A 23,105-nucleotide genomic window follows, 5' to 3' on the forward strand; every position below is an offset into this window, starting at 1 on the left:
TGACTGCGTGGCCACGCATGCCTCCAACTCAGTCATCAACCTTGCAAATGGCACAACAGTAGTAGGCCTGATTACCAACAATGACGAGACAACCTACAGGGAGGAGGTAAGGGCCCTGTCGGAGAGGTGCCAGGACAACAACCTCTCCCTCAACGTCAACAAAATGATGGACTTCAGGAGACAGCAGAGGGAGCACGGCCCTATCCACATCGAAAGAAACCGCAGTGGAGAAGATGGAAAGTTTTAAGTTCCTTGGCGTACACATCACTGACAATCTGAAATGGTCCACCTCAGATAGTACCTGTTAGTGTGCCAGATAGTGTGCCAGATAGTACCTGTTAGTGTGTCAGATAGTGTGCAAGATAGTACCTGTTAGTGTGCCAGATAGTACCTGTTAGTGTGCCAGATAGTACCTGTTAGTGTGCAAGATAGTACCTGTTAGTGTGCAAGATAGTACCTGTTAGTGTGCCAGATAGTACCTGTTAGTGTGTCAGATAGTATCTGTCAGTGTGCCAGATAGTACCTGTTAGTGTGCCAGATAGTGTGCCAGATAGTACCTGTTAGTGTGTCAGATAGTGTGCAAGATAGTACCTGTTAGTGTGCCAGATAGTACCTGTTAGTGTGCCAGATAGTACCTGTTAGTGTGCAAGATAGTACCTGTTAGTGTGCAAGATAGTACCTGTTAGTGTGCCAGATAGTACCTGTTAGTGTGTCAGATAGTATCTGTCAGTGTGCCAGATAGTACCTGTTAGTGTGTCAGATAGTGTGCCAGATAGTACCTGTTAGTGTGCCAGATAGTACCTGTTAGTGTGCCAGATAGTACCTGTTAGTGTGCAACATAGTACCTGTTAGTGTGCCAGATAGTGTGCCAGATAGTACCTGTTAGTGTGCCAGATAGTACCTGTTAGTGTGCAACATAGTACCTGTTAGTGTGCCAGATAGTGTGCCAGATAGTACCTGTTAGTGTGCCAGATAGTACCTGTTAGTGTGCCAGATAGTACCTGTTAGTGTGTCAGATAGTACCTGTTAGTGTGCCAGATAGTACCTGTTAGTGTGCCAGATAGTACCTGTTAGTGTGCCAGATAGTACCTGTTAGTGTGCCAGATAGTACCTGTTAGTGTGCCAGATAGTACCTGTTAGTGTGCCAGATAGTACCTGTTAGTGTGCCAGATAGTACCTGTTAGTGTGTCAGATAGTACCTGTTAGTGTGCCAGATAGTACCTGTTAGTGTGCCAGATAGTACCTGTTAGTGTGCCAGATAGTACCTGTTAGTGTGTCAGATAGTACCTGTTAGTGTGCCAGATAGTACCTGTTAGTGTGCCAGATAGTACCTGTTAGTGTGTCAGATAGTACCTGTTAGTGTGCCAGATAGTACCTGTTAGTGTGCCAGATAGTACCTGTTAGTGTGTCAGATAGTGTGCCAGATAGTTCCTGTTAGTGTGTCAGATAGTGTGCCAGATAGTACCTGTTAGTGTGCCAGATAGTACCTGTTAGTGTGCCAGATAGTACCTGTTAGTGTGCCAGATAGTACCTGTTAGTGTGCCAGATAGTACCTGTTAGTGTGCCAGATAGTACCTGTTAGTGTGCCAGATAGTACCTGTTAGTGTGCCAGATAGTACCTGTTAGTGTGCCAGATAGTAAATGTTAGTGTGCCAGATAGTAAATGTTAGTGTGCCAGATAGTACCTGTTGGTGTGTCAGATAGTACCTGTTAGTGTGCCAGATAGTGTGCCAGATAGTACCTGTTAACACTCAACACGTCCACTCAACACGTCCACAAATGAGGTGATTACTAATAATACAGTCCAGTAATAGCAACACCCTTTTCATTTCATGTGTCACAGATAGACTCTGTCTCAACTCTGCCTATTTCTACAGATGGACTCTGTCTCAACTCTGCCTATTTCTACAGATGGACTCTGGAGATGCTTTTCCTCAGTCGTTTGATGGGAAGATATAATTAGTTTATTCTGACCTGTTCAAACTTCAACTTGGTAGCTGTTTTTGTGAAAGATGTGACCTATCCTCACTACCATTGGTAATAGAAGAGTGACTGTATGTGTACAGTATACGCTGATTGATTCACTCCGTTGTTTGATAGGTACGGTATGAGCCAGTTGATTCTACTGTATGCTTCTGTTCAGCTCGCTGATCATCTCATCGTAATGTACCACAGCAACACATAACAACCTGTGCCCTGAATCTGCTACAAGCACACCTGAAGCAGCTGTAAATCTCATCCTACTGTTATCACACATTATCTCCTCTCCTCTCCTCAGCCTCTCCTCTCCTCTCCTCACCCTCTCCTCTCCTCTCCTCTCCTCAGCCTCTCCTCTCCTCACCCTCTCCTCTCCTCTCCTCTCCTCACCCTCTCCTCTCCTCTCCCCACCCCTCTCCTCTCCTCTCCTCTCCTCTCCTCTTCTCTCCTCTCCTCTCCTCTCCTCTCCTCTCCTCTCCTCACCCTCTCCTCTCCTCTCCTCACCCTCTCCTCTCCTCATCCTCTCCTCTCCTCTCCTCTCCTCATCCTCTCCTCTCCTCTCCTCTCCTCTCCTCTACTCCCCTCTCCTCACCCTCTCCTCTCCTCTCCTCTCATACATTATATTCTCCTATTCTCCTATATTCTCTTCCTCCCTCTCTCCTTTCCTCTTCCTCCCTCCCTCCCTCCCTCTCTCCTCTCATCTTCTATCCCTCCCTCTCTCCCCTCCTCTTACATCCATCCCTCTCTCCTCTCATCTTCTATCCCTCCCTCCCTATCTCCTCTCCTATTGTATCCCTCCCTCTCTCCTCTCATCTTCTATCCCTCCCTCCCTATCTCCTCTCCTCTTCTACCCCTCCCTCTCCTCTCCCCTTCTATCCCTCCCTCCCTAACAACCTTTTTCCCCTCTTTTATCCTTTCATCGTTCTCTTCCCTCCTCTTCTATCCCTCCCTCCCTCCATCCCTCCCTCCTCTCCTCGTGACCAGAGGAGATAAGTAATGATGAATGACTGGAGTTGATAGTTTATAGTTAATAAAACAAAATGTATCACAGTGCATAGGGCCGAAACATGTCTGCCACAACACACACACACACACACCACACACACACACACACACACACACACACACACACACACACACACACACACACACACACACACACACACACACACACACACACACACACACACACACACACACACACACACACACAACACACACACACACACACACATTAGAGTACCTCTAGGAAGTGCTCTGCTTGCTGCTCTCTGTCCAGTTTCCTGGATGTTGTTGTTATCAGACCTGAAGAACAGAATAAAAAACGGTTAACATACAGTACATGGAAAGGGGGATATAGTGCCTTACAAAAGTATTCATCCCCCTTAGCGTTTTTTCCTATTTCGTTGCATTATAACCTGTAATTTAAACTAGTACATGTCCCTGGGCCTGTAAATGATTGATATCCCCTCTAGGAATGAGAATGCCTGATCTGGCCTGATCTGTGGGTGTACAGTGCCTTGTAAAAGTATTCATCCCACCTTGGCGTTTTTCCTATTTCGTTGCATTACAACCTGAAATTGAAATCGATTTCATGTAATGGACAAACACAAAATAGTCCAAATTGGGGAAGTGAAATGAAAAAAATAACTTGTTTAAAAAATAAAAACAAAAATGGAAAAGTGGTGCGTGTATATATTTTCACCCCCTTTGCTATGAAGCCCCTAAATAAGATCTGGTGCAACCAATTACCTTCAGAAGTCACAGAATTAGTTAAATAAAGTCCACCTGTGTGCAATCTAAGTGTCACATGATCTCAGTATATATAATCGCCTGTTCTGAAAGGCCCCAGAGTCGGCAACACCACTAAGCAAGGGGCACCACCAAGCAAGCGGCACCATGAAGACCAAGGAGCTCTCCAAACAGGTCAGGGACAAAGTTGTGGAGAAGTACAGATCAGGGTTGGGTTTAAAAAAACATCAGAAACTTTGAACATCCCACGGAGCACCATTAAATACATTATTAAAAAATGGAAAGAATATGGCACTACAACAAACCTGCCAAGAGAGGGCTGCCCACCAAAACTCACAAACCAGGCAAGGAGGCCATTAGTCAGAGAGGCAACAAAGAGACCAAAGATAACCCTGAAGGAGTTGCAAAGCTCTACAGTGGAGATTGGAGTATCTGTCCATAAGACCACTTTAAGCTGTACACTCCACAGAGCTGGGCTTTACGGAAGAATGGCCAGAAAAAAGCCATTGCTTAATAAAGAAAAAAATAGGCATGTGGGAGACTCCCCAAACATATGGAAGAAGGTACTCTATGCAGATTTTGGCTTTTAGATTTTAGATTTTAGCTTTTCAAATTTTAGCTTTTTGGCCATCCAGGAAAACACTATGTCTGGTGCAAACCCAACACTTCCCCTCACCCCGAGAACGCCATCCCCACAGTGAAGCATGGTGGTGGCAGCATCATGCTGTGGGTATGTTTTTCATCGGCAGGGACTGGGAAACTGGTCAGAATTGAAGGAATGATGGATGGCGCTAAATACACAGAAATTGTTGAGGGAAACCTGTTTCAGTTTTCCAGAGATTTGGGACTGGGACGGAGGTTCACCTTCCAGCAGGACAATGACCCTAAGCATACTGCTAAAGCAACACTTGAGTGGTTTAAGGGGAAACATTTAAATGTCTTGGAATTACCTAGTCAAAGCCCAGACCTCAATCCAATTGAGAATATGTGGTATGACTTAAAGATTGCTGTACACCAGCTGAACCCATCCAACTTGAAGGAGCTGAAGCAATTTTGCCTTGAAGAATGGACAACAATCCCAGTGGCTAGAGGTGCCAATTTATAGAGACATACCCCAAGAGACTTGCAGCTGTAATTGCTGCAAAAGGAGGCTCTACAAAGTATTGACTTTAGGGGGTGAATAGTTATACACGCTCAAGTTTTTTTTGTCTTATTTCTTGTTTGTTTCACAATAAAACATATTTTTCATCTTCAAAGTGGTAGGCATGTTGTGTAAATCAAATGATACAAACCCCCAAAAAATCAATTTTAATTCCAAGTTGTAAGGCAAGCCACTGTACCTTGTCAGTTGTACAACTGAATGTTTTCAATTGAACTGTGTCTTCCACTTTTAACCCAACCCATTCTAAATCAGAGAGGTGCGGGGGACTGCCTTAATCGACATCAACGTCATCGGCGCCCGGGGAACAGTGGGTTGCTCAGGGGAAGAACGACAGATTTTTACCTTGTCAATTTGGGGATTCGATCCAGCAACTCTTCGGTTACTGGCCCAACGCTCTCCAATGTTCTTGTGTGTGTGTGTGTGTGTGTGTGTGTATGTGTGTGTGTGTGTGTGTGTGTATGTGTGTGTGTGTGTGTGTGTGTGTGTGTGTGTGTGTGTGTGTGTGTGTGTGTGTGTACTGTACATGATGTACTATACTTGGGAGTAGCAGAGGAACACAATAGAAAAGTAAACTAACTAAAATCCAGAGACCAAAGGACATTTTGGCAGTCCAAAAAGCCTATTTAAAAGTACCACCACCATGTCAACACTCAATCTACTGTCTAGTATCACCACCATGTCAACACTCAATCTACTGTCACCACCATGTCAACACTCAATCTACTGTCTAGTATCACCACCATGTCAACAATCAATCTACTGTCACCACCATGTCAACACTCAATCTACTGTCAACACCACCATGTCAACACTCAATCTACTGTCTAGTATCACCACCATGTCAACACTCAATCTACTGTCACCACCACCATGTTAACACTCAATCTACTGTCTAGTATCACCACCATGTCAACACTCAATCTACTGTCACCACCATGTCAACACTCAATCTACTGTCTAGTATCACCACCATGTCAACACTCAATCTACTGTCACCACCATGTCAACACTCAATCTACTGTCTAGTATCACCACCATGTCAACACTCAATCTACTGTCACCACCATGTCAACACTCAATCTACTGTCGAGTATCACCACCATGTCAACACTCAATCTACTGTCACCACCATGTCAACACTCAATCTACTGTCACCACCATGTCAACACTTAATCTACTGTCTAGTATCACCACCATGTCAACACTCAATCTACTGTCTAGTATCACCACCATGTCAACACTCAATCTACTGTCACCACCATGTCAACACTCAATCTACTGTCTAGTATCACCACCATGTCAACACTCAATCTACTGTCACCACCATGTCAACACTCAATCTACTGTCACCACCACCATGTCAACACTCAATCTACTGGCCAACCATCATGTCAAACACTCATCTACTGTCTAGTATCACCACCATGTCAACACTCAATCTACTGTCACCACCATGTCAACACTCATCTACTGTCCACCACCACCATGTCAACACTCAATCTACTGGTCACCACCACCATGTCACACTCAATCTACTGTCTAGTATCACCACCATGTCAACACTCAATCTACTGTCACCACCACCATGTCAACACTCAATCTACTGTCACCACCATGTCAACACTCAATCTACTGTCTAGTATCACCACCATGTCACACGCAATCTACTCTGTCACCACCACCATGTCAACACTCATCTACTGTCACCACACCATGTCACACTCATCTACTGTCTAGTATCACCACCATGTCACACTCATCTACTGTCTAGTACACCCCATGTCAACACTCAATCTACTGTCACCACCATGTCAACTCAATCTACTGTCTAGTATACCACCATGTCAACACTCAATCTACTGTCACACCATTCAACACTCATCTACTGTCACCACCACCATGTCAACACTCAATCTACTGCACCATCATGTCAACACTCAATCTACTGTCTAGTATCACCACCATGGTCAACACTCCATCTACTGTCACCACCATGTCAACACTCAATCTACTGTCAACCACCACCATGTCAACACTCAATCTACTGTCACCACCACCATGTCAACACTCAATCTACTGTCTAGTATCACCACCATGTCCAACACTCAATCTACTGTCCAACCACCACCATGTCAACACTCAATCTACTGTCACCAACCATGTCAACACTCATCTACTGTCTAGTATCCCACCATGTCAACACTCAATCTACTGTCACCACCACCATGTCAACACTCAATCCTGTCCCAGTCAACACTCAATCGACTGTCTAGTATCACCACCATGTCAACACTCAATCTACTGTCACCACCACCATGTCAACACTCAATCTACTGTCACCACCACCATGTCAACACTCAATCTACTGTCACCATCATGTCAACACTCAATCTACTGTCTAGTATCACCACCATGTCAACACTCAATCTACTGTCTAGTATCACCACCATGTCAACACTCAATCTACTGTCACCACCATGTCAACACTCAATCTACTGTCACCACCATGTCAACACTCAATCTACTGTCACCACCACCATGTTAACACTCAATCTACTGTCTAGTATCACCACCATGTCAACACTCAATCTACTGTCACCACCACCATGTCAACACTCAATCTACTGTCACCACCACCATGTCAACACTCAATCTACTGTCACCACCACCATGTCAACACTCAATCTACTGTCACCACCACCATGTTACAACACTCATCTACTGTCACCACCACCATGTTACACTCAATCTACTGTCAACCACCATGTCAACACTCAATCTACTGTCATAGTATCACCACCATGTCAACACTCAATCTACTGTCACCACCACCATGTCAACACCAATCTACTGTCACCACCATGTCAACACTCAATCTACTGTCTAGTTATCACCACCATGTCAACACTCAATCTACTGTCACCACCATGTCAACACTCATCTACTGTCACCACCACCATGTCAACACTCACCTACTGTCACCACCACCATGTCACACTCAATCTACTGTCACCACCACCATGTCAACACTCAATCTACTGTCACCACCACCATGTCAACACTCAATCTACTGTCACCACCACCATGTCAACACTCAATCTACTGTCACCACCACCATGTCAACACTCAATCTACTGTCACCACCACCATGTTAACACTCAATCTACTGTCACCACCACCATGTCAACACTCAATCTACTGTCACCACCATGTCAACACTCAATCTACTGTCACCACCACCATGTTAACACTCAATCTACTGTCACCACCACCATGTCAACACTCAATCTACTGTCACCACCATGTCAACACTCAATCTACTATCTAGTATCACCACCATGTCAACACTCAATCTACTGTCACCACCACCATGTCAACACTCAATCTACTGTCACCACCACCATGTCAACACTCAATCTACTGTCACCACCACCATGTCAACACTCAATCTACTGTCACCACCACCATGTCAACACTCAATCTACTGTCACCACCACCATGTCAACACTCAATCTACTGTCTAGTATCACCATGTCAACACTCAATCTACTGTCACCACCATGTCAACACTCAATCTACTGTCACCACCATGTCAACACTCAATCTACTGTCTAGTATCACCACCATGTCAACACTCAATCTACTGTCACCACCATGTCAACACTCAATCTACTGTCACCACCACCATGTCAACACTCAATCTACTGTCACCACCACCATGTCAACACTCAATCTACTGTCACCACCATGTCAACACTCAATCTACTGTCTAGTATCACCACCATGTCAACACTCAATCTACTGTCTAGTATCACCATGTCAACACTCAATCTACTGTCACCACCACCATGTTAACACTCAATCTACTGTCACCACCACCATGTCAACACTCAATCTACTGTCTAGTATCACCACCATGTCAACACTCAATCTACTGTCACCACCATGTCAACACTCAATCTACTGTCACCACCACCATGTCAACACTCAATCTACTGTCACCACCATGTCAACACTCAATCTACTGTCTAGTATCACCACCATGTCAACACTCAATCTACTGTCACCACCACCATGTCAACACTCAATCTACTGTCTAGTATCACCACCATGTCAACACTCAATCTACTGTCTAGTATCACCACCATGTCAACACTCAATCTACTGTCACCACCATGTCAACACTCAATCTACTGTCACCACCATGTCAACACTCAATCTACTGTCACCACCACCATGTCAACACTCAATCTACTGTCACCACCACGATGTCAACACTCAATCTACTGCCACCACCACCATGTCAACACTCAATCTACTGTCACCACCACCATGTCAACACTCAATCTACTGTCACCACCACCATGTCAACACTCAATCTACTGTCACCACCACCATGTCAACACTCAATCTACTGTCACCCACCACCATGTTAACACTCAATCTACTGTCACCACCACCATGTCAACACTCAATCTACTGTCACCACCATGTCAACACTCAATCTACTGTCACCACCACCATGTTAACACTCAATCTACTGTCACCACCACCATGTCAACACTCAATCTACTGTCACCACCATGTCAACACTCAATCTACTGTCTAGTATCACCACCATGTCAACACTCAATCTACTGTCACCACCATGTCAACACTCAATCTACTGTCACCACCACCATGTCAACACTCAATCTACTGTCACCACCACCATGTCAACACTCAATCTACTGTCACCACCACCATGTCAACACTCAATCTACTGTCTAGTATCACCATGTCAACACTCAATCTACTGTCACCACCATGTCAACACTCAATCTACTGTCACCACCATGTCAACACTCAATCTACTGTCTAGTATCACCACCATGTCAACACTCAATCTACTGTCACCACCACCATGTCAACACTCAATCTACTGTCACCACCACCATGTCAACACTCAATCTACTGTCACCACCACCATGTCAACACTCAATCTACTGTCACCACCATGTCAACACTCAATCTACTGTCTAGTATCACCACCATGTCAACACTCAATCTACTGTCACCCACCATGTCAACACTCAATCTACTGTCACCACCACCATGTCAACACTCAATCTACTGTCCCCACCATGTCAACACTCAATCTACTGTCTAGTATCACCACCATGTCAACACTCAATCTACTGTCACCACCATGTCAACACTCAATCTACTGTCACCACCATGTCAACACTCAATCTACTGTCACCACCACCATGTCAACACTCAATCTACTGTCACCACCACCATGTCAACACTCAATCTACTGTCTAGTATCACCACCATGTCAACACTCAATCTACTGTCACCACCAACATGTCAACACTCAATCTACTGTCACCACCACCATGTCAACACTCAATCTACTGTCACCACCACCATGTTAACACTCAATCTACTGTCACCACCACCATGTCAACACTCAATCTACTGTCACCACCATGTCAACACTCAATCTACTGTCACCACCACCATGTCAACACTCAATCTACTGTCACCACCACCATGTCAACACTCAATCTACTGTCACCACCACCATGTTAACACTCAATCTACTGTCACCACCACCATGTCAACACTCAATCTACTGTCACCACCATGTCAACACTCAATCTACTGTCACCACCACCATGTTAACACTCAATCTACTGTCACCACCACCATGTCAACACTCAATCTACTGTCACCACCATGTCAACACTCAATCTACTGTCTAGTATCACCACCATGTCAACACTCAATCTACTGTCACCACCACCATGTCAACACTCAATCTACTGTCACCACCACCATGTCAACACTCAATCTACTGTCACCACCACCATGTCAACACTCAATCTACTGTCACCACCCAACCATGTCAACACTCAATCTACTGTCTAGTATCACCATGTCACACTCATCTACTGTCACCACCATGTCAACACTCAATCTACTGTCACCACCATGTCAACACTCAATCTACTGTCTAGTATCACCACCATGTCAACACTCAATCTACTGTCACCACCATGTCAACACTCAATCTACTGTCACCACCACCATGTCAACACTCAATCTACTGTCACCACCACCATGTCACACTCAATCTACTGTCACCACCATGTCAACACTCAATCTACTGTCTAGTATCACCACCATGTCAACACTCAATCTACTGTCACCACCATGTCAACACTCAATCTACTGTCACCACCACAGTCAACACTCAATCTACTGTCACACCATGTCAACACTCAATCTACTGTCTAGTATCACCACCATGTCAACACTCAATCTACTGTCACCACCATGTCCACACTCAATCTACTGTCACCACCATGTCAACACTCAATCTACTGTCACCACCACCATGTCAACACTCAATCTACTGTCACCACCACCATGTCAACACTCAATCTACTGTCTAGTATCACCACCATGTCAACACTCAATCTACTGTCACCACCAACATGTCAACACTCAATCTACTGTCACCACCATGTCAACACTCAATCTACTGTCACCATCATGTCAACACTCAATCTACTGTCACCACCACCATGTCAACACTCAATCTACTGTCACCACCATGTCAACACTCAATCTACTGTCTAGTATCACCACCATGTCAACACTCAATCTACTGTCACCACCATGTCAACACTCAATCTACTGTCTAGTATCACCACCATGTCAACACTCAATCTACTGTCACCACCATGTCAACACTCAATCTACTGTCACCACACCCATGTCAACACTCAATCTACTGTCTAGTATCACCACCATGTCAACACTCAATCTACTGTCACCACCATGTCAACACTCAATCTACTGTCACCACCACCATGTCAACACTCAATCTACTGTCACCACCACCATGTCAACACTCAATCTACTGTCACCACCATGTCAACACTCAATCTACTGTCTAGTATCACCACCATGTCAACACTCAATCTACTGTCACCACCATGTCAACACTCAATCTACTGTCACCACCACCATGTCAACACTCAATCTACTGTCACCACCATGTCAATACTCAATCTACTGTCACCACCACCATGTCAACACTCAATCTACTGTCACCACCATGTCAACACTCAATCTATTGTCTAGTATCACCACCATGTCAACACTCAATCTACTGTCACCACCATGTCAACACTCAATCTACTGTCACCACCACCATGTCAACACTCAATCTACTGTCACCACCATGTCAACACTCAATCTACTGTCACCACCATGTCAACACTCAATCTACTGTCTAGTATCACCACCATGTCAACACTCAATCTACTGTCACCACCATGTCAACACTCAATCTACTGTCACCACCACCCTGTCAACACTCAATCTGTCACCACCCCATGTCAACACTCATCTACTGTCTAGTATCACCACCATGTCAACACTCAATCTACTGTCACCCACCACCTGTTAACACTCAATCTACTGTCACCACCACCATGTCAACACTCAATCTACTGTCACCACCCATGTCAACACTCAATCTACTGTCTAGTATACCACCATGTCAACACTCAATCTACTGTCCCCCCATGTCAACACTCATCTACTGTCACCCCACCCACCATGTCAACATCAATCTACTGTCACCACCACCATGTCAACACTCAATCTACTGTCACCACCACCATGTCAACACTCATCTACTGTCACCACCACCATGTCAACACTCAATCTACTGTCACCACCACCATGTCACACTCAATCTACTGTCACCACCACCATGTCAACACTCAATCTACTGTCACCACCACCATGTTAACACTCAATCTACTGTCACCACCACCATGTCAACACTCAATCTACTGTCCCACCATGTCAACACTCAATCTACTGTCACCACCACCATGTTAACACTCAATCTACTGTCACCACCACCATGTCAACACTCAATCTACTGTCACCACCATGTCAACACTCAATCTACTATCTAGTATCACCACCATGTCAACATCAATCTACTGTCACCACCACCATGTCAACACTCAATCTACTGTCACCACCACCATGTCAACACTCAATCTACTGTCACCACCACCATGTCAACACTCAATCTACTGTCACCACCACCATGTCAACACTCAATCTACTGTCACCACCACCATGTCAACACTCAATCTACTGTCTAGTATCACCATGTCAACACTCAATCTACTGTCACCACCATGTCAACACTCAATCTCTGTCACCACCATGTCACACTCAATCTACTGTCTAGTATCACCACCATGTCAACACTCAATCTACTGTCACCACCATGTCAACACTCAATCTACTGTCACCACCACCCATGTCAACACTCAATCTACTGTCACCACCACCATGTCAACACTCAATCTACTGTCACCACCATGTCAACACTCAATCTACTGTCTAGTATCACCACCATGTCAACACTCAATCTACTGTCTAGTATCACCATGTCAACACTCAATCTACTGTCACCACCACCATGTTAACACTCAATCTACTGTCACCACCACCATGTCAACACTCAATCTACTGTCTAGTATCAGCACCATGTCAACACTCAATCTCTGTCACCACCATGTCAAACACTCAATCTACTGTCACCACCACCATGTCAAACACTCAATCTACTGTCACCACCAGTCAACACTCAATCTACTGTCTAGTATCACACCATGTCAACACTCAATCTACTGTCACCACCACCCTGTCCAACACCATCTAGTCTAGTATCACCACCATGTCAACACTCATCTACTGTCTAGTATCACCACCATGTCAACACTCAATCTACTGTCACCACCATGTCAACACTCAATCTACTGTCACCACCATGTCAACACTCAATCTACTGTCTAGTATCACCACCATGTCAACACTCAATCTACTGTCACCACCACCGATGTCAACACTCAATCTACTGTCCACCACCACCATGTCAACAACTCAATCTACTGTCACCACCACCATGTCAACACTCAATCTACTGTCACCACCACCATGTCAACACTCAATCTACTGTCACCACCACCATGTCAACACTCAATCTACTGTCACCACCACCATGTCAACACTCAATCTACTGTCACCACCACCATGTCAACACTCAATCTACTGTTCACCACCATGTCAACACTCAATCTACTGTCACCACATGTCAACTCAATCTACTGTCACCACCATGTTAACACTCAATCTACTGTACCCACCACCATGTCAACACTCAATCTACTATCTAGTATCACCACCATGTCAACACTCAATCTACTGTCTAGTATCACCACCATGTCAACACTCAATCTACTGTCACCACCACCATGTCAACACTCAATCTACTGTCACCACCACCATGTCAACACTCATCTACTGTCACCACCACCATGACAACACTCAATCTACTGTCACCCACCACCATGTCAACACTCAATCTACTGTCTAGTATCACCATGTCAAACACTCAATCTACTGTCACCACCATGTTCAACACTCAATCTACTGTCACCACCATGTCAACACTCAATCTACTGTCTAGTATCACCACCATGTCAACACTCAATCTACTGTCACCACCATGTCAACACTCAATCTACTGTCACCACCACCATGTCAACACTCAATCTACTGTCACCACCACCATGTCAACACTCAATCTACTGTCACCACCATGTCAACACTCAATCTACTGTCTAGTATCACCACCATGTCAACACTCAATCTACTGTCACCACCATGTCAACACTCAATCTACTGTCACCACCACCATGTCAACACTCAATCTACTGTCACCACCATGTCAACACTCAATCTATGTCTAGTATCACCACCATGTCAACACTCAATCTACTGTCACCACCATGTCAACACTCAATCTACTGTCACCACCACCATGTCAACACTCAATCTACTGTCACCACCACCATGTCAACACTCAATCTACTGTCACCACCACCATGTCAACACTCAATCTACTGTCTAGTATCACCACCATGTCAACACTCAATCTACTGTCACCACCAACATGTCAACACTCAATCTACTGTCACCACCATGTCAACACTCAATCTACTGTCACCATCATGTCAACACTCAATCTACTGTCACCACCACCATGTCAACACTCAATCTACTGTCACCACCACCATGTCAACACTCAATCTACTGTCACCACCATGTCAACACTCAATCTACTGTCTAGTATCACCACCATGTCAACACTCAATCTACTGTCACCACCATGTCAACACTCAATCAACTGTCTAGTATCACCACCATGTCAACACTCAATCTACTGTCACCACCATGTCAACACTCAATCTACTGTCACCACCATGTCAACACTCAATCTACTGTCTAGTATCACCACCCATGTCAACACTCAATCTACTGTCACCACCATGTCAACACTCAATCTACTGTCACCACCACCATGTCAACACTCAATCTACTGTCACCACCATGTCAACACTCAATCTACTGTCTAGTATCACCACCATGTCAACACTCAATCTACTGTCACCACCATGTCAACACTCAATCTACTGTCACCACCACCATGTCAACACTCAATCTACTGTCACCACCACCATGTCAACACTCAATCTACTGTCACCACCACCATGTCAACACTCAATCTACTGTCTAGTATCACCACCATGTCAACACTCAATCTACTGTCACCACCAACATGTCAACACTCAATCTACTGTCACCACCATGTCAACACTCAATCTACTGTCACCATCATGTCAACACTCAATCTACTGTCACCACCACCATGTCAACACTCAATCTACTGTCACCACCACCATGTCAACACTCAATCTACTGTCACCACCATGTCAACACTCAATCTACTGTCTAGTATCACCACCATGTCAACACTCAATCTACTGTCACCACCATGTTCAACACTCAATCTACTGTCTAGTATCACCACCATGTCAACACTCAATCTACTGTCACCACCATGTCAACACTCAATCTACTGTCACCACACACCATGTCAACAACTCAATCTACTGTCTAGTACACCACCATGTCAACACTCAATCTACTGTCACCACCATGTCAACACTCAATCTACTGTCACCACCACCATGTCAACACTCAATCTACTGTCACCACCATGTCAACACTCAATCTACTGTCACCACCATGTCAACACTCAATCTACTGTCTAGTATCACCACCATGTCAACACTCAATCTACTGTCACCACCATGTCAACACTCAATCTACTGTCACCACCACCATGTCAACACTCAATCTACTGTCACCCCAATGTCAATACTCAATCTACTGTCCCACCACCATGTCAACACTCAATCTACTGTCACCACCATGTCAAACACTCAATCTATTGTATAGTATCACCACCATGTCAACACTCAATCTACTGTCACCACCATCATGTCAACACTCAATCTACTGTCACCACCACCATGTCAACACTCAATCTACTGTCACCACCACCATGTCAACACTCAATCTACTGTCACCACCATGTCAACACTCAATCTACTGTCTAGTATCACCACCATGTCAACACTCAATCTACTGTCACCACCACCATGTCAACACTCAATCTACTGTCACCACCATGTCAACACTCAATCTACTGTCTAGTATCACCACCATGTCAACACTCAATCTACTGTCACCACCATGTCAACACTCAATCTACTGTCTAGTATCACCACCATGTCAACACTCAATCTACTGTCACCACCATGTCAACACTCAATCTACTGTCACGACCACCATGTCAACACTCAATCTACTGTCTAGTATCACCACCATGGTCACAATCAATCTACTGGTCACCACCATGTCAACACTCAATCTCTGTCACCACCACCATGTCAACACTCATCTACTGTCACCACCACCATGTCAACACTCAATCTACTGTCACCACCATGTCAACACTCAATCTACTGTATAGTATCACCACCATGTCAACACTCAATCTACTGTCACCACCACCATGTCAACACTCAATCTACTGTCACCACCACCATGTCAACACTCAATCTACTGTCACCACCACCATGTCAACACTCAATCTACTGTCACCACCACCATGTCAACACTCAATCTACTGTCTAGTATAACCACCATGTCAACACTCAATCTACTGTCACAACCATGTCAACACTCAATCTACTGTCACCACCATGTCAACACTCAATCTACTGTCACCACCATGTCAACACTCAATCTACTGTCTAGTATCACCACCATGTCAACACTCAATCTACTGTCACCACCACCATGTTAACACTCAATCTACTGTCACCACCACCATGTCAACACTCAATCTACTGTCACCACCATGTCAACACTCAATCTACTGTCTAGTATCACCACCATGTCAACACTCAATCTACTGTCACCACCACCATGTCAACACTCAATCTACAGTCACCACCATGTCAACACTCAATCTACTGTCTAGTATCACCACCATGTCAACACTCAATCTACTGTCACCACCATGTCAACACTCAATCTACTGTCACCACCATGTCAACACTCAATCTACTGTCTTGTATCACCACCATGTCAACACTCAATCTACTGTCACCACCACCATGTCAACACTCAATCTACTGTCACCACCACCATGTCAACACTCAACCTACTGTCACCACCATGTCAACACTCAATCTATTGTCTAGTATCACCACCATGTCAACACTCAATCTACTGTCACCACCACCATGTCAACACTCAATCTACTGTCACCACCACCATGTCAACACTCAATCTACTGTCTAGTATCACCACCATGTCAACACTCAATTTACTGTCACCACCACCATGTCAACACTCAATCTACTGTCACCACCACCATGTCAACACTCAATCTACTGTCACCATCATGTCAACACTCAATCTACTGTCACCACCACCATGTCAACACTCAATCTACTGTCACCACCATGTCAACACTCAATCTACTGTCACCATCATGTCAACACTCAATCTACTGTCTAGTATCACCACCATGTCAACACTCAATCTACTGTCACCACCACCATGTCAACACTCAATCTACTGTCTAGTATCACCACCATGTCAACACTCAATCTACTGTCACCACCATGTCAACACTCAATCTACTGTCACCATCACCATGTCAACACTCAATCTACTGTCTAGTATCACCATGTCAACACTCAATCTACTGTCACCACCATGTCAACACTCAATCTACTGTCTAGTATCACCACCATGTCAACACTCAATCTACTGTCACCACCATGTCAACACTCAATCTACTGTCACCACCACCATGTCAACACTCAATCTACTGTCTAGTATCACCACCATGTCAACACTCAATCTACCATGTCACCACCATGTCAAACACTCCATCTACGTCACCCCACCATGTCAACACTCAATCTACTGTCACCACCACCATGTCAACACTCAATCTACTGTTTAGTTTCACCACCATGTCAACACTCAATCTACTGTCACCACCACCATGTCAACACTCAATCTACTTTCACCACCACCATGTCAACACTCAATATACTGTCACCACCACCATGTCAACACTCAATCTACTGTCACCACCACCATGTCAACACTCAATCTACTGTCTAGTATCACCACCATGTCAACACTCAATCTACTGTCAACACCATGTCAACACTCAAATCTACTGTCACCACCATGTCAACACTCAATCTACTGTCACCACCATGTCAACACTCAATCTACTGTCTAGTATCACCACCATGTCAACACTCAATCTACTGTCACCACCACCATGTTAACACTCAATCTACTGTCACCACCACCATGTCAACACTCCATCTACTGTCACCACCATGTCAACACTCAATCTACTGTCTAGTATCACCACCATGTCAACACTCAATCTACTGTCACCACCACCATGTCAACACTCAATCTACTGTCACCACCATGTCAACACTCAATCTACTGTCTAGTATCACCACCATGTCAACACTCAATCTACTGTCACCACCATGTCAACACTCAATCTACTGTCTTGTATCACCACCATGTCAACACTCAATCTACTGTCACCACCACCACCATGTCAACACTCAATCTACTGTCACCACCACCATGTCAAAACTCAATCTACTGTCACCACCATGTCAACACTCAATCTACTGTCTAGTATCACCACCATGTCAACACTCAATCTACTGTCACCACCACCATGTCAACACTCAATCTACTGTCACCACCACCATGTCACCACTCAATCTACTGTCTAGTATATCACCCATGTACACCACTCAATCTACTGTCACCACCACCATGTAACACTCAATCTACTGTCACCACCACCATGTCAACACTCAATCTACTGTCTAGTATCACCACCATGTCAACACTCAATCTACTGTCACCACCACCATGTCAACACTCAATCTACTGTCACCACCACCATGTCAACACTCAATCTACTGTCACCACCACCATGTCAACACTCAATCTACTGTCACCACCATGTCAACACTCAATCTACTGTCACCACCACCATGTCAACACTCAATCTACTGTCTAGTATCACCACCATGTCAACACTCAATCTACTGTCTAGTATCACCACCATGTCAACACTCAATCTACTGTCACCACCATGTCAACACTCAATCTACTGTCACCACCACCATGTCAACACTCAATCTACTGTCTAGTATCACCACCATGTCAACACTCAATCTACTGTCACCACCACCATGTCAACACTCAATCTACTGTCACCACCATGTCAACACTCAATCTACTGTCACCACCACCATGTCAACACTCAATCTACTGTCACCACCACCATGTCAACACTCAATCTACTGTCACCACCACCATGTCAACACTCAATCTACTGTCACCACCATCATGTCAACACTCAATCTACTGTCTAGTACCACCACCATGTCAACACTCAATCTACTGTCACCACCACCATGTCAACACTCAATCTACTGTCACCATCATGTCAACACTCAATCTACTGTCTAGTATCACCACCATGTCAACACTCAATCTACTGTCTAGTATCACCACCATGTCAACACTCAATCTACTGTCTAGTATCACCACCATGTCAACACTCAATCTACTGTCACCACCATGTCAACACTCAATCTACTGTCTAGTATCACCACCATGTCAACACTCAATCTACTGTCTAGTTGTCAGAAAGGCTGTGGTGAGGGCCTGTATTCATCAAGGCTGTTGTGAGGGCCTGTATTCTTAAATCGTCTAGGATCAGGTCCACCTTTTAGATCAGGGATGGGCCCTCTCCCGGAGGACATATTCACGTTTTTTGATTTAACCGTCCTGGAAGACCAGGTGTGTTAAAATTAAGTCAATCACTGAATTGATCAATTAGCTCAGTTGGTCAGGTGTGGTGCCTAGTTGGATCAAAATCCCGCAGTACCTGCGGCATTCCAGGTACAGAGTTACCATGATTAATAATATTATATGGACAGGTGGGGGATCTGATCCTAAATCAATACTCCTATTCAGAGACGCTTTGTCGATACAGACCCTAGGGTTAAGGGTTTAGAGGTCAGGTGTTAAGGGTCAGAGGTTAAGAGGTCACCTGTTTTGGAGTTGATGGAGAAGAAGTTCTGTGGGTTGCCGGCGGTGATGCGGTAACTAAGGCGACCGGGCATGGCGGTGAAGTCGGGGTCCTGCGCCTGGATACGGATGACGGACAGGTCTTTGGGAGAGTTCTCCATGACGATGGGGTGATAGATGGGGTCGGAGGTCAAGGGGGAGTTATCGTTCACGTCCTCCACCTGGAAGGGAGCGGGGGGGGGCAGGGGATAGAGGGATATGAGAGAGAGCGGGAAGAGAGAGAGGGGAGAGAGGGGGGAAGAGAGATGGGGAAGAGAGAGAGATGAGAGAGAGAGGGAAGAGAGAGGAGAGAGAGCGAGAAGAGAGAGAGAGGGAAGAGAGAGAAGGGAGAGAGATCAGGGGGGAGAGGACGAGAGGAGAGAGAGAGAGGGAAGGGAGAGAGATCAGGGGGGGAGAGGACGAGAGGAGAGAGAGAGGGAAGAGAGAGAAGGGAGAGAAATCAGGGGGAGAGGACGAGAGGAGAGAGAGAGGGAAGAGAGAGAAGGGAGAGAGATCAGGGGGAGAAGGGAGGAGGTGTTTTAAATATGATATACTGTATGCAATCCTCCACCTGGAAACAACACATCACATTATCTACCCCGATTCTCTCCCACTCTGTTCTGAGTACTGAATAAAAAAAAACTGAAGTAAATTGGTACCAGTAACACAGTTACATTCACTAAACCTCTTGATAACATTAAAACAGCCTAACTATGGTGGTGCTAGGGTGAGGAAACTGTTCACAGTGAGGTGTTCTCTCAGGGTGTTCTCTCAGGGTGTTCTCTCAGGGTGTTCTCTCAGCATGTTCTCTCAGGGTGTTCTCTCAGGGTGTTCTCTCAGGGTGTTCTCTTAGGGTGTTCTCTCAGGGTGTTCTCTCAGGGTGTTCTCTCAGGGTGTTCTCTCAGGGTGTTCTCTCAGGGTGTTCTCTCAGGGTGTTCTCTCAGGGTGTTCTCTCAGTGTGTTCTCTCAGGGTGTTCTCTCAGCGTGTTCTCAGGATGTTGTCAGCGTGTTCTCTCAGGTGTTCTCTCAGCGTGTTCTCTCAGCGTGTTCTCTCAGCGTGTTCTCTCAGGGTGTTCTCTCAGGGTGTTCTCTCAGGGTGTTCTCTCAGCATGTTCTCAGGATGTTCTCAGGGTGTTCTCTCAGGGTGTTCTCTCAGCGTGTTCTCTCAGCGTGTTCTCTCAGGGTGTTCTCTCAGGGTGTTCTCTCAGGGTGTTCTCTCAGCGTGTTCTCTCAGGGTGTTCTCTCAGGGTGTTCTCAGGGTGTTCTCTCAGCGTGTTCTCTCAGGGTGTTCTCTCAGGGTGTTCTCTCAGCGTGTTCTCTCAGCGTGTTCTCTCAGCGTGTTCTCTCAGGGTGTTCTCTCAGCGTGTTCTCTCAGGGTGTTCCCTCAGCGTGTTCCCTCAGCGTGTTCTCTCAGGGTGTTCTCTCAGGGTGTTCTCTCAGGGTGTTCTCTCAGCGTGTTCTCTCAGCGTGTTCTCTCAGCGTGTTCTCTCAGCGTGTTCTCTCAGCGTGTTCTCTTAGGGTGTTCTCTCAGGGTGTTCTCTCAGGGTGTTCTCTCAGGGTGTTCTCTCAGGGTGTTCTCTCAGGGTGTTCTCTTAGGGTGTTCTCTCAGGGTCTTCTCTCAGGGTCTTCTCTCAGGGTCTTCTCTCAGCGTGTTCTCTCAGCGTGTTCTCTCAGGGTGTTCTCTCAGCGTGTTCTCTCAGGGTGTTCTCTCAGCGTGTTCTCTCAGGGTGTTCTCTCAGCGTGTTCTCTCAGCGTGTTCTCTCAGCGTGTTCTCTCAGGGTGTTCTCTCAGGGTGTTCTCTCAGGGTGTTCTCTCAGCGTGTTCCCTCAGCGTGTTCTCTCAGCGTGTTCTCTCAGCGTGTTCTCAGCGTGTTCTCTCAGGGTGTTCTCTCAGCGTGTTCTCTCAGGGTGTTCTCTCAGCGTGTTCTCTCAGCGTGTTCTCTCAGGGTGTTCTCTCAGCGTGTTCTCTCAGAGTGTTCTCTTAGGGTGTTCTCTCAGGGTGTTCTCTTAGGGTGTTCTCTCAGGGTGTTCTCTCAGGGTGTTCTCTCAGGGTGTTCTCTCAGGGTGTTCTCTCAGCGTGTTCTCTCAGGGTGTTCTCTCAGGGTGTTCTCTCAGGGTGTTCTCTCAGGGTGTTCTCTCAGGGTGTTCTCTCAGGGTGTTCTCTCAGGGTGTTCTCTCAGGGTGTTCTCTCAGGGTGTTCTCTCAGGGTGTTCTCTCAGGGTGTTCTCTTAGGGTGTTCTCTCAGCGTGTTCTCTCAGCGTGTTCTCTCAGGGTGTTCTCTCAGCGTGTTCTCTCAGCGTGTTCTCAGCGTGTTCTCTCAGCGTGTTCTCTCAGGGTGTTCTCTCAGGGTGTTCTCTCAGGGTGTTCTCTCAGGGTGTTCTCTCAGCGTGTTCTATCAGCGTGTTCTCTCAGCGTGTTCTCTCAGCGTGTTCTCTCAGCGTGTTCTCTCAGCGTGTTCTCTCAGCGTGTTCTCTCAGCGTGTTCTCTCAGGGTGTTCTCTCAGGGTGTTCTCTCAGCGTCTTCTCTTAGGGTGTTCTCTCAGGGTGTTCTCTCAGCGTCTTCTTTCAGCATGTTCTCTC

At 45.6% G+C, this 23,105-nt stretch overlaps 1 protein-coding gene across 1 annotated transcript in view; it reads right to left on the reverse strand.

Moving 5' to 3' along the window:
• Positions 1-23,105, reverse strand: part of fat3b (FAT atypical cadherin 3b) — a 231,967-nt gene that overhangs the window by 136,486 nt on the left and 72,376 nt on the right. Inside the window, exons 18-19 of the mRNA XM_029766750.1 lie at positions 20,511-20,709; positions 3,221-3,282 (exon numbers count right to left, since the gene is read on the reverse strand). Of these exons, the coding sequence (XP_029622610.1) occupies positions 3,221-3,282; positions 20,511-20,709 (261 nt within the window). The remainder of the gene's footprint in view (positions 1-3,220; positions 3,283-20,510; positions 20,710-23,105) is intronic.

The sequence above is a fragment of the Salmo trutta genome, chromosome 12 (genome assembly GCF_901001165.1).
Source record: "Salmo trutta chromosome 12, fSalTru1.1, whole genome shotgun sequence".
NCBI lineage: Eukaryota > Metazoa > Chordata > Actinopteri > Salmoniformes > Salmonidae > Salmo > Salmo trutta.